The sequence below is a fragment of the Phodopus roborovskii genome, unplaced genomic scaffold, assembly GCF_943737965.1.
Source record: "Phodopus roborovskii unplaced genomic scaffold, PHOROB, whole genome shotgun sequence".
Lineage (NCBI taxonomy): Eukaryota > Metazoa > Chordata > Mammalia > Rodentia > Cricetidae > Phodopus > Phodopus roborovskii.
In genome coordinates this window covers 107,326-122,985 of record NW_026125781.1, presented here as the reverse complement: position 1 = coordinate 122,985, position 15,660 = coordinate 107,326, and the positions used below count along the sequence as shown (strand labels likewise).

The 15,660-nt window shown below is 34.9% G+C and overlaps 1 protein-coding gene across 3 annotated transcripts in view; it reads right to left on the bottom strand.

Annotated features, from left to right (window-relative positions):
• Positions 1–15,660, bottom strand: part of Thoc2 (THO complex subunit 2) — a 103,930-nt gene that overhangs the window by 32,119 nt on the left and 56,151 nt on the right. For all 3 annotated transcript variants that reach the window (XM_051178642.1, XM_051178643.1, XM_051178644.1), the window contains exons 14-22: positions 15,144–15,274; positions 14,940–15,041; positions 11,329–11,413; positions 10,360–10,453; positions 9,921–10,001; positions 7,865–7,961; positions 4,681–4,798; positions 3,153–3,332; positions 1,400–1,564 (exon numbers count right to left, since the gene is read on the bottom strand). In XM_051178642.1, coding sequence (XP_051034599.1) covers positions 1,400–1,564; positions 3,153–3,332; positions 4,681–4,798; positions 7,865–7,961; positions 9,921–10,001; positions 10,360–10,453; positions 11,329–11,413; positions 14,940–15,041; positions 15,144–15,274 — 1,053 coding nt within the window. The remainder of the gene's footprint in view (positions 1–1,399; positions 1,565–3,152; positions 3,333–4,680; positions 4,799–7,864; positions 7,962–9,920; positions 10,002–10,359; positions 10,454–11,328; positions 11,414–14,939; positions 15,042–15,143; positions 15,275–15,660) is intronic.

The following is a 15,660-nucleotide window of genomic DNA, read 5'->3' as shown; positions in this document are numbered from 1 at the left end:
GTGGCAGCCAATTTACTGAGGGAAACCTGCAGTTATCCCTTTTCCTGTCTCACCATTTTAAAAGAAAGATTTTATTTTTAATTCTGTGTCTCTGTGCATATGTGTGTGCATGCCACATGTATATGAGTACCTATGGAGCCAGAAGATACCAGAACCCTGGGAACTGAAATTATGAGCAATTGAGACTCTCACAAAATAGGTGCTGGCAACCAAGTTTGGGTCCTCTGCATATCATATCTCCGGCCCTCTCAATTTCTTACACATTTTCCTTCATTCATCAAAGGCTCATTGAGATGCTTCCACCTAAGAAGCGAAGTTAGGGGAATGTGGATGCTCATCCAATTGCACCCTAGGCTGCAGAAGCACTCTCTTTCCAAAGAGGTATGTGGCCTACATAGTGGTACTTATAAATGCCACTGTGTATTTCTTTCTTCCTAAATCCTGCTTGAGAACGAAATGGTATGTCTTTCATATGATTTTCAACTCTTAAAAGAAAAATAACATTTTTCACCACAAAAGTATATAAGCCATAGGTATGACTGCTCCATTTTCAGACCAGGAATAGCACAGCCAACCTCAACCAACTAGACATTTCTGTTTGATGGGGTTCATTGCCATGGTCTAGGATGCTCAGTTCTCAGAATAGTAAGATGCAATATAAAATTCCACCTAAGTTCTTCAAGAAATCAGGTCCTATATTTTTACGAATGAGACTTCTCTGATGTGGTTAGGGTAAGAGTGCAAGATATTAACTACACAGAGACAGCATATAATTCTCTGAATGATAGATTCTAAAGAAGAACAACCCTTCTTCCCATTAGCCCTCTAGAATATACAGGACAGGAATTGCTGCATGATGCCACTGAGGTGGTCATTAAATCAGGTAAGACTGTAGCAATTCATAAGTTAACATTAATAGTATGCCCAATTACATGATCACATGAATGCCTCATATCTCCCTAGTATCTTCTGATATACCTCTGCTACACATCTGTACCCCTACAGGGAATAAAGAGGAAATCTTAATTTAAGAGAAGGAGACCAATACCATATACAGTACAGAATTAAACCATTTCACCCCGTAAGTTGGAGTGAAAACCACAAACAGTGTAAAACTAAAAACAAAGAGCAAAAAGGCCATAATCCAAGTAAAAAGAAAATGGAGAGTATTTTGGGTCTCCATGAATTGACTATGGCCTTGTGGGGAAAGGACTTTAGAAGACCTATTTTTTAAAGCATTTCACTGCTCACTGCTAAGATAAGAGCAGTAACAGAAAATCAGAGTAATTCTCTAAGAGAAATAATCTGTATTTACCAAATTGGAGTGTATTCAAAAATAAAATATGTGTGTAACGATTTAGAATTACTCTTGAAAGCCAATGAAGATGTCTATACTTACCGAAATATGGTGTGCATACATTGGCCTAGACAGAAAAAATGCTGCATCATGAGGTGTATGGAATTCATTACAGAGCACGTCAATTGAAGGCACTCGCTTTATATAATCTTCTGTACTTAGATTGGATGCTAAAAATCCACCAAACTGTACTAGGGTATCATGACACTAAATTAAAAATAAGACCCAAAAAAAAAATGTTAACATTTTACAAAACCAACATATATCTTTTACAATATATGTTATTTTAACAGAATTTTGACTAGAAATTAAGAAATCGGATTTTAACAACAAAGGAACACAGAAACAAAGGGCACTGTGTTCAGTGAAATAATGAGGGACAGAAAGACAATTTTTACATAGTCCCACTTATACATAAAGCCTATAATAATGTAGACTTCACAAAACAGAAGAAGAGTAGATACTAGAGACTAAGAATGTCATTGGAAAATGGATAGGGAGATGTGGGGTCTTTAATACCAAAACACATTTATTTACAAAGGAGAAGTAAGTTCCAATGATGTACAGCCACATAGACTTGCTATGGCTTATAGCAATTTGTGACATATCTTATAAAGATTTAGAAAAAAGAAGTTCAATATTTCCTAACACAAATGGCAAATGTTTAAAAAGATGAAAACAGGATTTATCGATTTTATCATTTACATATTATATATGTTCAATGAGTTATGGCAATGTATCCTATAAACATTTACAATCACTAGACTTCAAATAAAAATTTTAAATTAAAACAAAGTTTATATACTCATATACTTATATTAGTCAAATATATTTTCTATGTGGCCATAAAAAAGGGAGAGAGAACATGCACTCTCTAGGCACAATGACATATAACCTATAACCCAGTACTGAACAAACAGGGAGCAATCATAGGCTCAAGGCTAGCCTGAGCTACATCTTCAAATCTGAGTATAAAACCTAGAGTAACTGCAGCTATGGTGGGGGGACAACAGAGAGAGGAATAACAGGGTATAAGTGACTGAAGGGGGGAAATGGAGAGAGCAAAGAGATCTTTGACTCAGGAGGGGAGGGAAAATAAATACACAGGGAGGGGGGATGAGGGCCAAATGTAAGGATATCTTATAAAGTCATAAGGAATCATACTAATAATTATCTACACATAGATATCCATAATCCATGTAAATCGATGTTTAAGTATGCAGTTTTAATGAAAATATCCCATCTTAGCTGGCAGTACTCCAACACTAGGTATGAGAAGACCCCTTTTGAGTTGCTGACCAAGGACTGTCTAAGAGACTCTCTAAACACTTACTAAAATCCTTTAAAACAATAAACAGAAGCAATGAGAAGTCAGCTCCTCTGTCATTGTTTACAGAAATATATTACACACAAAAATATTTTATTAGCCAACAAAATATGTTTAATTATTAGCGATCTTATTACTAAGAAGTAAGAAATAATATCTACTTCCCTGCAACTGAAATTACAGATTTCCAGAGATGAAAATAGAAGGCAAACAATTTGATGCCGGCCTTTCATGACATAGAATGGCTAATTAACTGAAAACCTTACATATAACATCTCCTACATCCATCTCTTAAATGTCATAATTTGCAAAGACAGAGAAGCCCTATTTAGAGAAAGCCTATTTTACATTAGAGATGTTTCATATTCATATGATATGTGCAAATATATGTTTCAAAGGACATCATAATCTCTTACTTTATCAGTATTAAACAAAAACTCCCTCTGCACCAAAGCTTCATTCACTTACCTGGTCATAGAGTTTTCCCACAAGTTTCAAGTGTTTCTCTCCACCCTCTTGAAAAATTACCCCATTCCTCTGCTGAGCCATAAGCAAACAGAGAGGAAGAGCAAGATCATGGTCCAGTAGTGCATCCTTTAATCGCTGAGAAGATTTTTTAGTGTTTCTGATCTGACCAAAATAACCACCCTGTAATAAACAGAAGATATAAATTTATTGCTATATGCAATATACTCCATGCTGCCTCACTGGAAAGAGACACAAAAGGAGGTTTGGAGGTTTAGACACAATCTTTAAAACATTTCTAAGCTAGGAGTTACAATCTTAGCACCTGGAATGCAGAGCCAAGAAGATCAGGAGTTCAAGGCCATCACAACCACACAAGTTTGAGGCCAGCTTGGCTACAAGGGAACCTGCCTTAAAAAACCAGGATAATAAAAAGAAATGCCTGGACTAACATAAAACACCACCAGAATAAAATAAAGCATTTCTATATCCTATATTTGTTCTCCTTAACAAATTTGCTGTAATTACTATTACTGATTATAGTCTGGCTAATGGTAACTCAACTGTGTTTGTTTAAACTTATTCTGTTTCCATTCTCCACTCTGTAGTCTCTTATAAAGGATTATATTTTATTCAGTGAACAGATTTAACAGACTGTGATAAAGATTTATTCTCATAAAAATATCAGTACAGATATTACTACCTTTTATACTTTCAGTTTTTATTGGTATTTTTTAAGATCCAATTACTACTATACCACAGCTCTTAAAAAAAAAAAGAAGGTAGCAGTGGTTTTGAGAGAACACGTATGGTTTTGACATTATGCTTTAGGTACTTATATACAGTTTGAATTCTATACTATAACTGTACATACAGTATCGTCTACTTATCTGTGGTATCTTGCACAACCCACAGTGGATAAACAGATGGTAGCAAATTCTACACAAATTATGTTTTTTCCATGCATATACACCATTGACAAAGCTTAATTAGGCACAGAAAGACATTAGCAACAACAATTAATAAAACAATCAGAATGATACAATAAAAGTTATGTGAACAGTCGCTCTCCAATTTGTTATTGTATTGCATTCATCAGTCTTATGATGACATAAGATGAAACAATGCTTAGGCATACTGACGAAGTTAATTGAATACAACAAGCATATTGCAATACAGACAACTAATAATTAATACTATTCACATAGCCAATAAAATAAACCAACAGGGATAAAATGTCACTACTAAGTAGCTTGTTCAATATGGATGTGCTGGCCAAAGGAAAATTTAAGTGCCAAAAGTGAGCAAGAAAAAAAAGGCTAAAGATTTTCATCATTCTACACAGAAACAACCTCAAAAAAAATTTTTTTTAAAAAAAGTTTTAACTGTAATTTATTTCTGGATTTTTTTAAATTTTGAATTGTGGTTAACCATGGGTAATTGAAACCTTGAAAAACAAAGCCACAGATATAGTAGGACCACAGTACATTTGCTTGTAAAAATTTCAATAAACAAGAAGAGCAATTCTTACCTCAGCCTTTAGCTGCTCCCCACCAGTCATGGCCTCCAATTGCTCAGTTGTCATTTCCTCTGTAATTTCAATTCCTGCCATTTTTTGTACCACTTCTTTCAATATTAGTAGATCAAAACTATACAAAAAATTTAAACAAACCATAGTTAAAATTCAAATAGGAAAAAATACACAATAATAAAATCCCGAGAATCTTTATTTAAACATAAATAAAAAAGAATAAGTGGCAACACCAAGACTTGTTTTTTAAATAGTTATATCACTTCTAGTACTAGAGTGAAAATATTTCATGTTTATGTATGGTTTTTTAAACCAGATTAATTTGAAGCTTGGGCTAATACACAAAAATAGAAGTAATATGAAACATACTCATATTCTTTACCCAAGCTTCGTATTTTCACTCATAGCTGTCATTTGCCTACTCCTTTCCCTTCCTCCATTCCTCCTCTATCTGTCTCTGAATGTCAATAAATATGCAATGCCCCCCAAGGGTTCATATGTCAAGGACTTGATCCCAATCTGGTAGCACTAATTTGGAAGGTTCTTGAAACTTTAGGTGAGGTCTAGCTGGAGAAAGCAGGTTACTGGGGCAACATCTTGTTCTTGGATCCTTTGCCCTCCCACTTTATGTCTGTCTGAATCTGTGTCTCTTTGTGTTTGAATATGTTTCTGTCCCTCTCCTCCCCCTCACCATCCCCCACACAAACATGCAGTCTCTTCCCTTCTTGCTCTCACTCTATGAGGGAATAGCTCTGTGTGACCACACCCCCTTAAGTGGTGATATTTTGACCCACATTATGCCAAAAGCAACAAGTTGCTACTTCCAGACTGAAACCTCTGAAACTGAGTAGAAAAGAAACTTCCGAATTTGTCACAATAAAAAGAAAGTAGCACAGATTCCTTTACAGAATGAACAGGAGAGTAAATGATTTAAACCATGCTCATTTGCTCCCTCAAACGTCTAAGAATGAACATTAGAACAGAGCCATGTGTTCATACAACCACAGCTGTTACCAACTTCAGAAACTCTAATATTTAATCTATTATACATAATCTATTATTTTCATCAGCTGCTCCAATAACATTTTCCCTTTCCACCAATTCAGGATGCTCACTAACTTTCTTATAGTAGAAGAAAACGTCTCCCTAAAACTCCAAATAATAAAATGAATAAAGCCCCACAATGCTCACATAATTAGAAAAGAGAGGGGGAGGGAAACAAAGAAAAAGGGAAAAGTGCCGAGGTGTGGTACTTGGCCCTAAAGTAAAAAGGCTTTGCAAAAACACTAAGCATGTTTTAGTATGTGTTAACAGGTAGACATTTTTTGAAACATAGTGTCACTACATGGCCCATACCAGCCTCAAATTCATGCTTCTACCCTAAGTGTTCTGGAATTACAGGCATCTGCCACAACACCTGGCGAGGTATACATTTTTATTTGCAGCATTCAGAACTGTCACTGGAAATAACTCTTTTTGAATTCTGTAACTTCCTTTAATCACATAATTTTTCCAAAGGTAAAAGTGTATCCATCAATATACAAGCTATTGAACAAAGGTATATTTTTCTAATATTCTTATCAGGGGCTTCTTTTCAATTTGCCATGCTTTCCTAGGAAGTCTCATATAAACTAATACACAAATACCAATGGGTCAGTCAGATGTTTTAAAACTGTGTGGTGACATAGTTTATGATTTATTAAAGCCACTAGAGAACAAAAATAGCAAAGCAGTCATACTAGTTAGCCATAGAAGCTGGGCAGTGATAGCACACATCTTTAATCCCAGGACTCAGTAGCAAAAGGTACATGGATCTCTTTGAGTCCAAGGCTACCCAGATACACACAAGACTGAATCAGTCTAAAAGAAAATTAGAGCTCATGCCTTTAATCCCAGCCCTAGAGGTATATAAAAGACAGTAGTAGTCCAGTGTCTCAGGCTGCATTCTGAGATTGAGTCTCCAGCCACGTTGAGGAAAGGCAGCAGCCTGAGGCATGGTGGAGAGCTCATGGAGACAGGATCAGCCCTTTTGGTCTGAGGTAGAGGTAAGGGCTAGTGGCTGACTTGCATCCTGAACCCTCAAGCAAGCTTTATTAAATCATAAATAATATTACCACAAAACTGTCTGAGTTAAATGGTCACAAATATGTATTGACAGTAAAGCAAACTATACATTAAAACTAGTGTTCTCATGGCTTATAGAAAGAAACAAATACAGAAGTAACAGAGATGACGAAGGTAGAAATAGTGCCCCAACAAAACCAAGAGTTTATATATACTTTTTTTTTCCAAAAATAGCACAGTCAGGAATTAATTTAGCACCCATTTTGAAATACCAAAGAGCTTTTCTTTTTTGCTGACTTTATATCAGAAAAGTCTATAAATAATATAAAGCTATCTGATTTTAATCAATCTACTGGTGTCATTTATTCAAAGCCTAAGCAGAGCCACTAGCCCCACAGTACTTAGTATTTACAAAAAAAAAAAAAAAACAATTAAAACCACTTGAGTCTTACATATCTCCCTGAATCCACATTCAAAAAGTAATTGTTTTTTTTTACTATATACTCCCTTAAAGAAGCACTTTATCAAATGTGCAATATAGTAATCAATAGCACAATATATTTTGTCACAAAAGGATATTCAATATTCCCTACTAACCGTGTACTTAAAAGCTTAATGGTTAAAATAAGTTAACTGTCCGTTTGATGATTTATATATGTAGCCAAATATTATACTGCTAAAGAAACTACCTCTCTGGATTAACTTCTAATTTACATTCAAGATTCGATATACAGCCAGACATAGTGACATATGACTCAGGAGGCAGAGGCAGTACTCTGGGAGTTCAAGGCCAACCTAGACTTCATAGTGAGTTCAAAGATGGGGGTTCAAGGCCAGCCTGGACTTCATAGTGAGTTCCAGGATGGCCACAACTACATGGTGAGACCCCATGTCAAAAAATTAATTCTATGTACATGCAATTCTAATGTTTAAGAGGTTGAGGGAAGAAAGATTTCAATTTTGAGGACAGCCTGGACTGCAAATGAGACTCTTCCTTAAAAAATATATTGTATAAACTAAGTAGCTATTCCAGTTGAAATCTATGAGTCTTTCAAAGTAATCTCGACATTCCAAAACCAGCAGAAGTGCTTGAATTGAATTTCATATCCATACAATTTACCTTTTGCCTGCCTTTAATTGATTGGCTACATACTGAAGAAGACCAGCAAGGTCAATCGGGTATTTACGGAACACTGCACCACAGAAACTAGCCAGACCTACATGAAATAAAAAACAAAAAGTTACAAAACAAAAAGTATCTGAATTATAATTTCAACAAATTCAATTTCTAAAATGAAGTATGAAAATATTTTAAAGATTTATTTTTATTTCATGTGTGTTCGTGTTTCCCTGTGCATGTTTTTATATATGCCATGTTCATACCAGCTGCCTAAAGAAGCTAGAAGAGGGTGTTAGATCCCTGGAACAGGTGGCATGGATGACTGTGACTGCCATGTGGGTGCTGGGAACTCTTGTCCTCTTGAAAAGTAGCCAATGAGCTTAACCACTGAGCCACCTCTCCAGTACCATATGAATTAAGTTTTGAATGATGCATCTGAATAGGACTGTACAACAGCAATAACTAATGTTTATTAAGTATACATATGTAAGCACATTATATTAATTTTTTCCAATAATCATCTTAGGTTAGTATAATCCTACGGATGAGGCAAACTGAAAAGAGATGGATCACATAACTTGTTCATGGTCATAGTACAATCTAGAGCAATAATCTAATCCACTTATCTGATTAATTAAGACTTGGTAATGCAGAATACCAAGTCAACTCAACCAAATGCCCACCCCTAAAAAGTTTTAAGTAAAAAAAGATTGTTTATATCTAAGAATACACTACAGTTAGAGACAACAAATAGGCAAAATTGCTAGAAGCAGATAGACCTTTTTAAATTCTTTTTATTTTATGCATATTTGTGTCTTGTCTGCATGATGTTTGCATACCATGAATGTACTCAGTACATACAAAGGTCAGAAAAGGGTGTCAGACTCCCAAAACTGAAGTTACAGAAGGTTGTGAGCCAGCACATCAATTCTAGGACTAGAACCCAGGTCCTCTGTAAGAGCAGTCAATGCTCACTGCTCTTAAATGCTGAGCCATCTCTCCAGCCTAGGAAGAGCAATTTTAACCAATAGTCCCTCTCATTTCCTGAAGGGAGAGAAAACTTCAGTGAAGACAAAAGGAAGAGTGTCTAACAATCTGTAACTATCAGATATTTGCTAACCACCTAAGTAATTAGACCAAGTCCTGCCCTTAAAGAGGTTAGCGTTCAGTAGGAAATTCAGAAACTGAATGGCTATGGCAAATAAAAGGTTCTATAAGAGTACCAGGAGCAGGAAATTCCGACTTCTCTATGGGAACATTAACAAGCTGTTTTGTTTTGTTTTTAATGACATCTTTTTTGAAATCTACTGAGCAAACAGAAGACAAACTAGATGACTTGAGGGACCATGGAAAGGTATCTAAGTAGAGGAAATAAGGTGCTAAAGGTCAATGGAAAGCACAAAATGTCAGTATTAATGGCAATGAAAACTGACAAGTAGGGGAGAAGTGCAGCTAGACTGGTAGGGGCCCGTTTCTAAAGGACTCAGCTTGTAGCACGTACTAAGTATTTCATGAGCTTAATGATAGAATACTTGCTTAATGTATGTGAGTGACAAAATTCAATCCTCAATACTGTACTGTAGCAGGAAAAAAATCAAACTTTACAGGATAATAGGGAGTCAATATGCTACCGTAGGGAAGAGTGTACCCTCTAAGTAACAAAGTTAGAAAGAAAGGGATTGTCAGCTTCCAAATGTTTCTCTAAAGTCTCCCATCTACATACTAACACAGCCTAACCTTGTTTAGCTTCCCAGATCGGGTGACACTCCACACATTCAGGCTGGGCTGCCCAGAGATTGCTTCCTTAAATTCTATCATAGTAAAAAAGTAGTCTCGAGTAAAGAAAATTAACTCGTACTAAATAAATCTCCATACAGAACCAAGTTCTCAAACACTTTGCAGGACAAGCCGAGTGGCTAGATATCCTCAAGAGCTCTTAAGAAATAAGCCCCTAAAAGTCTGAAAACAGAGTAACCAAATAAAACATGGCAGTTGCTGCTTCCTTAGTATCTATCACCAATAGTATTATCACCCCTAGAAAAGGAAGAATACTTACTCTGAAGCCAGTTTGAGATGGTTGTGTCATCATGTTTCATTTTTTCCTTTTCTGGATTAGCTAAAGCTTCAATGATACAATCTTTCACACATTAAGAAAAAATATTACAACATCAATAACAAAGACCCTTAAACCCCCACATCTTCAGGGAGAAATAAAACTAACTATACTCATTGTACATCAATTCTCCATCATTACCCTCTATCTCATCTCCTAATGAGTAATATTCCACCTCTACCAACATGTTTGGGAAACCAAAATCTCTCCCTTTCTATATTTAGCACTCACACATGTGCATGCATAAACATGCACACACACAATATCTCCTTGTTTGACCTTAGAACATTACTATAGAGAATCAAAAAGAGTAATTAAATCATTCAACATGTAAACACAGGGACACGTTGAAAGCTATATATTGCTTCACATGAAAGGATACAGGCTAAGACATCATAATTCAATGAAGTGAGGTATTTCAATGAATCTACTACAGGTGTTATTAAGTTATCATATTTCTGTATTTGTGACAAGATCTGGAAGATCAAGAAAGAGTCAGCTGTTAACTAAATGTTAAGAAACCTATGCTAAGTAATATTCATACTTATCCAAAATTAGAAATAATACAATTAAAGTGGTTCTACTGTTTTGCCTTTATAGATAAATAAAACATATTGTCATTCCCCTACAGAATATTTTTTAAGGCTACATTTTCCATCTAGAAAACAATTCTAAGGGGTCTAAACTTGTATTTTAGAATGGTAGAGGTTAGTCCTGTTTTAAATCTTATTTAGTCTTTCTAAAATGTACTCTTTGCTTTTTGTTTCAGGAACATATTTGGGGGTGGGGGGACTTTGGCTTTTTGTTTTGTTTTTCCAAGTGAGAGAGAAAGCATGAAGTTGGGTGGCTAGGAAGGTAGTGAGGATCTGAGAAGACTTGTGGAAGAGAAAAAAATATGATCAAGATATACTTTTATGAAAATTTCAATAATGATCATTTTAAAAAGAAGGTAATGCTGCATGTGGTGATACATGCCTTTAATCCTAGCTTTTGGGAGGCAGAGGCAGGGGGATCTCTGTGAGTTTGGGGCCAACCTGTCTACAGAACTAGTTCCAGGACGGCCAGGGCTACACAAGAAACCCTATCTTATAAAACCATTTTAAAAAAAGAAAACAAAGAAGAAAAGGAGGAGGAGGAAACATTGTTATAACTAAATCAAAGTGAAACACTATGCAGATGTTCTGTTGTATACTACTAGAAACTGGATCCATGTGTTAAATATATTATGTGAACTTTTGTTTTTAGCATAAACTGGCATTTCATCAGCTTTTTCCCAAAACACCTTAAATTTATAGCATTTCATTCCTACTTGTGCTGATTTAAAGAAAATAATATTAACTTCAAAACGTACATAATCAAACAAAATGGTTGGGTTGCTGTGGCTCAACTTGCCAATTTGTCTTCCTGAAGGCTTCACATTTTCCTTGGTTAGCCGCCTACAAGGGAGAGAAATGTCAAGGACCATACTAAGTAGCATTACTCTTCATGCTGACAAGCTCTATTAGATCATAAGAGGGAAACCGAAATATACAAAACTACAGCATTTTCATCTACTCTCTAGCAGAAGCTGAACTTTCTAAGGGAATTTCACAGTTAAAGAGCTGGTTAACTATTAAGGATAAAACATACTTTATTGTACAAATACATGAAAACTTTTTTTTAAAGAATCATAATTATTTTAGATTTACCAGGATTCATTCATAAGTTCAGGGATTACTCTCATTTTCTTATTCAAGTTACACAATTTTTAAAAATCAAATTATATTCCTTTCATTCTTCTCTATTTCTTTTGCACTCAGCACACTTTTTTCAAGATTCAAAAAAATCTGTATCAATGAAACTCTTATAGTTCAAAACAATTATTAAACAAAATTTGAAGCCTTTCTGAGATGATTACATAATAAAAGCAGAAACTGCTACAAGTGTGATTTAAAAAAACACCCAATAATTAAAACTATGTCATCATCAGCCTATTCTCTATCTCGTTTTCTGCCAATGGAGAAGAGAGACCATTGGTTTTAAAGTTGATGCCATATTATCTTCTGCCCTCATACAAAACCACCTTTCCCTATTTCTAACACTGCTTTTGGGTGGTTTTACTTACCAAGTTTTGCACTCTACCTATTCACATACCCTACTTTGTATTCTATTCCCTCTGTCTTCACTATCCTGAAGGGAAAAATAAAAAAAAAAACTAAAGAAAATAGTTTCTTGATGATGTCCTACTTCAAGCAATCAGAGTTTCTTGCATATAAAACACAACCAATGAGCATTTGAAGAATGATTTGAAAACATAAAATTACATAAATACTCCATTCTCAATGTAAAAAGTTTAAGCAGCAAACTCAAGAAGTTTGGTGAGACAGTTACAGCTAAAATGTAACAAAAAATCCAAGTACATTAAAAATTCTACACATATGTATGTATTAATTCATATTAATGCTCACTATGACACAGCACTAGCATTAGGAATACAAAAATGAGGGCAATTCTTGCCCCCAAACCTGGATAAACTACAGACTCAGATTGAAAATCATGTTTTTTACATTTCCATGTTATTTTTTTTTGTTTGTTTGTTTGTTGGTTTTTCTGACACTGTCTCACCTCAGTAGGTAATAAAGGCAGTGCTCAATCTCATTATCCTCCTGACTCAGAATTCCAAGTACAGAAGATACAGGAGTGTACCACTACTCCTGACAATTTTTCTTCTTAAGAAGCTAACAAGGGCTAGAGAGATGGCGCAGCCATTAAAGGCCATGCTCACAACCAAAAAGCTAACAAATCTGAGAGCAGTACTTACATGCAATCAATAATATGAAAAGTGCAAATAATATTATCTATATTGCCTTGAATATACATAAAAATATCTAAAGGATAAGTAAGAATCTAAATACTGGTTACTTTACTATTCTCCTTTTGGAGAGAATTGAATGTGTGGAGAAAACAATGAGAGACATTTTACCATACACCTTTAAAATTGTATGTATTTTATATGGGTAGAATGTGATGCTTTTAATCTATATTGGCATTATAGAATGACTCTGTCGAGCTAATTGTCATTTTATTGCCTAAATACTTACCTCTTTCATTGTGGTGTGAGCCTTAAAATTCTATTCTTTTAGACATTTTGAAATAAGCACTACTATTATTAACTGGGTACCTCACAGTACAATATATAACTAATATTTACTGCTAATATCTAAGTGAAATCTTGGTTCCTTTGAGCAACATTTCTCCTTTCCTTCAAATCTCTCTTTTCCCCAATACTTCTCCTCCTGGTAGTGCCTGGTAACCACTTTCTCACTTTAAAAATGGAGTGAATTCTGTCTATCACAACATGGACAAAACTGGGGAACACTGTGGTAACTGAACTAAGCTAGACACACAAAGATAAATGCTGCATAATACTTGCATATAGAATCTGTATACTCATTCATTTACTGAAATTAAAACCATATGACCATATAATTTTTAAAAATTATATATAATTACAAAAAGGAAAACCATTATAGTAATGTACCCAAGTAGAAAGCTAGCATAATTTGCCTAAAGTATACTGGTGATACCAATCAATTTTGCTTGGCAGTATGTTCTGGGAAAGGCTTCAGAGAGCTGACACTTGAGCTCATTTTCTAATAATGAATCAAAGATGGAGAAGAAAAGGTAAGCTAAGGGAAAACTTGTACAAACAAAGGAAACAAAAAAATACAGACAAAGGAAGTAAGGCTACGGAGAGTGTGGTACATCCAGGTAAACAAGTAGGCTCAGTACAGCTGTAAGTATAATCATTGGGAAATGAGGTAGGAGCATCCCTCACATCACCACGCCATAAAGCTCGACATACAACCTTCCAAGTACTGTCAAGTTACCCAAGGATTTTGAAGTAAGGGAATAATGTAATAATATGAGGTATTACACTATTCCAGATAAAAGAATTAAGGTTGTGGCTATAGAATATAGACAGTCAAGGAAATTATAAAGCACTCACTCGGTGCCTAGCACAAACAGTAACAATACATACATACATACATACATACATACACACACACACACACACACACACACACTGATCATTCTCATATATATGGATAGATGTGGTATGTGCATACTATATGTACGTACGTACATGCGTACATGCATACATACATACATATATACCCTGACCTGATTTTGATGAGCTAGAAACTGTATCTGTAGGCTTAAACCAAATTTCTTTCAAGTTTACCAAACCTAATAACCTCTCCAGCAATTGCTTCCTACAACAGCTTCTTCTTCCCCCAATAAACAGATATTTTCTTCTCTTGTCTATTTCCCCACCCCACTATATATGGTCTACATAACAACAACTAATAAACCAAACTGTGAGCATGCAAATGCCTGTTTGCCTAGTAGACAGTGTCCAGAGACAATAGCTCTGGGCAAACACAGTACTATTCCAAACTATTGTACCAAATGAAACCAAAGAATACATGACTTAATTAGAATAACCATAACTGGATTTATAAAAGGTTGGACAACTGACAAAATCCTTGTAGAAAAAATAGAAAAGCATATTTAGTAACTAGAAAATGCTAGCATAAAGTACACAATTTTCATATACTTCAAATAATTTATAAGCAAGTAGAATTAATATCACTCTTATGAACAGAGTTTGATTCCCAGGGCACACACATGGAGTAAGCAGAAAAGCCACTCCACTAATTATTCCCTTACCTCCACATGCATATCATGGCATGTGCACACCCACATACATAGACACATGAATCTAAAAAACTAAAAATAAAATAGTAACTTGTAATTAAATTAACTAACAGAAAAATTAAGTCATTCTAACTGCCATATATAACTAGCTATACCTTTAACAAATAAAGTTTCTCAAAATTAAGACTCTAAACAAGGTAGCTGAAACAAAGTAAATTATATCCAGACATAATTGGGATTATATAAAAACATAAAACTTACTTCATGATATACTTAGCTCTGTCTATTGTTTGAGCTTTAACTTTTACTAAAAGTGGGTGACCATTGTAAGTTTCGTTCTTCCACTGGCCATATAGACGGTATCTTTAAAAAAAAATGAGATGAAAAATTAGAAAACATTAAGTACTTAAAAGTTAATGTGCTAGAATTAATGAACAGGGGTTTACAATATGAATAAATATTTACCTATGCTGATAGGGAAATGTCTTAAACATTCCCCATAGTTCCTCAGACATGCAAGCATTGCAGTCCATCAAAGAAAGAGATGGAAGTAATACCTGGTCAGTAATGCTAAGCAAACAGCTAAGGATAACTTCCTAAGAAGAAAGCAAGAACAAAATATGTCATTAAGAGGTCTATTTCAATATACCACCCAGATGGGAATAGCAGTCTTAAAGGAAATATCATTTTTAAATCTCATAACATTAATACATATTCCCCACCCTATCAATATCTTTTCTCTCTCCAAGATAGCAAATATGGTGAAAAATGCAAAGGAAGTAGCAAGGCAATGGTGGGTTTAACCTTTTTCCTTACACAGCATGGCAATCTTAAAAGGGAGGATGTCAGTTTTAAAAGAAACTGTGAGCTGCCAAATGCAATACTGAGCACATAAAGTATAAAATAATCATTTCTGATGACACATAATCCTTGTTCACAGTAAAATGTTCAGCATGCCACATCATTCAATATTTTCAGTCTC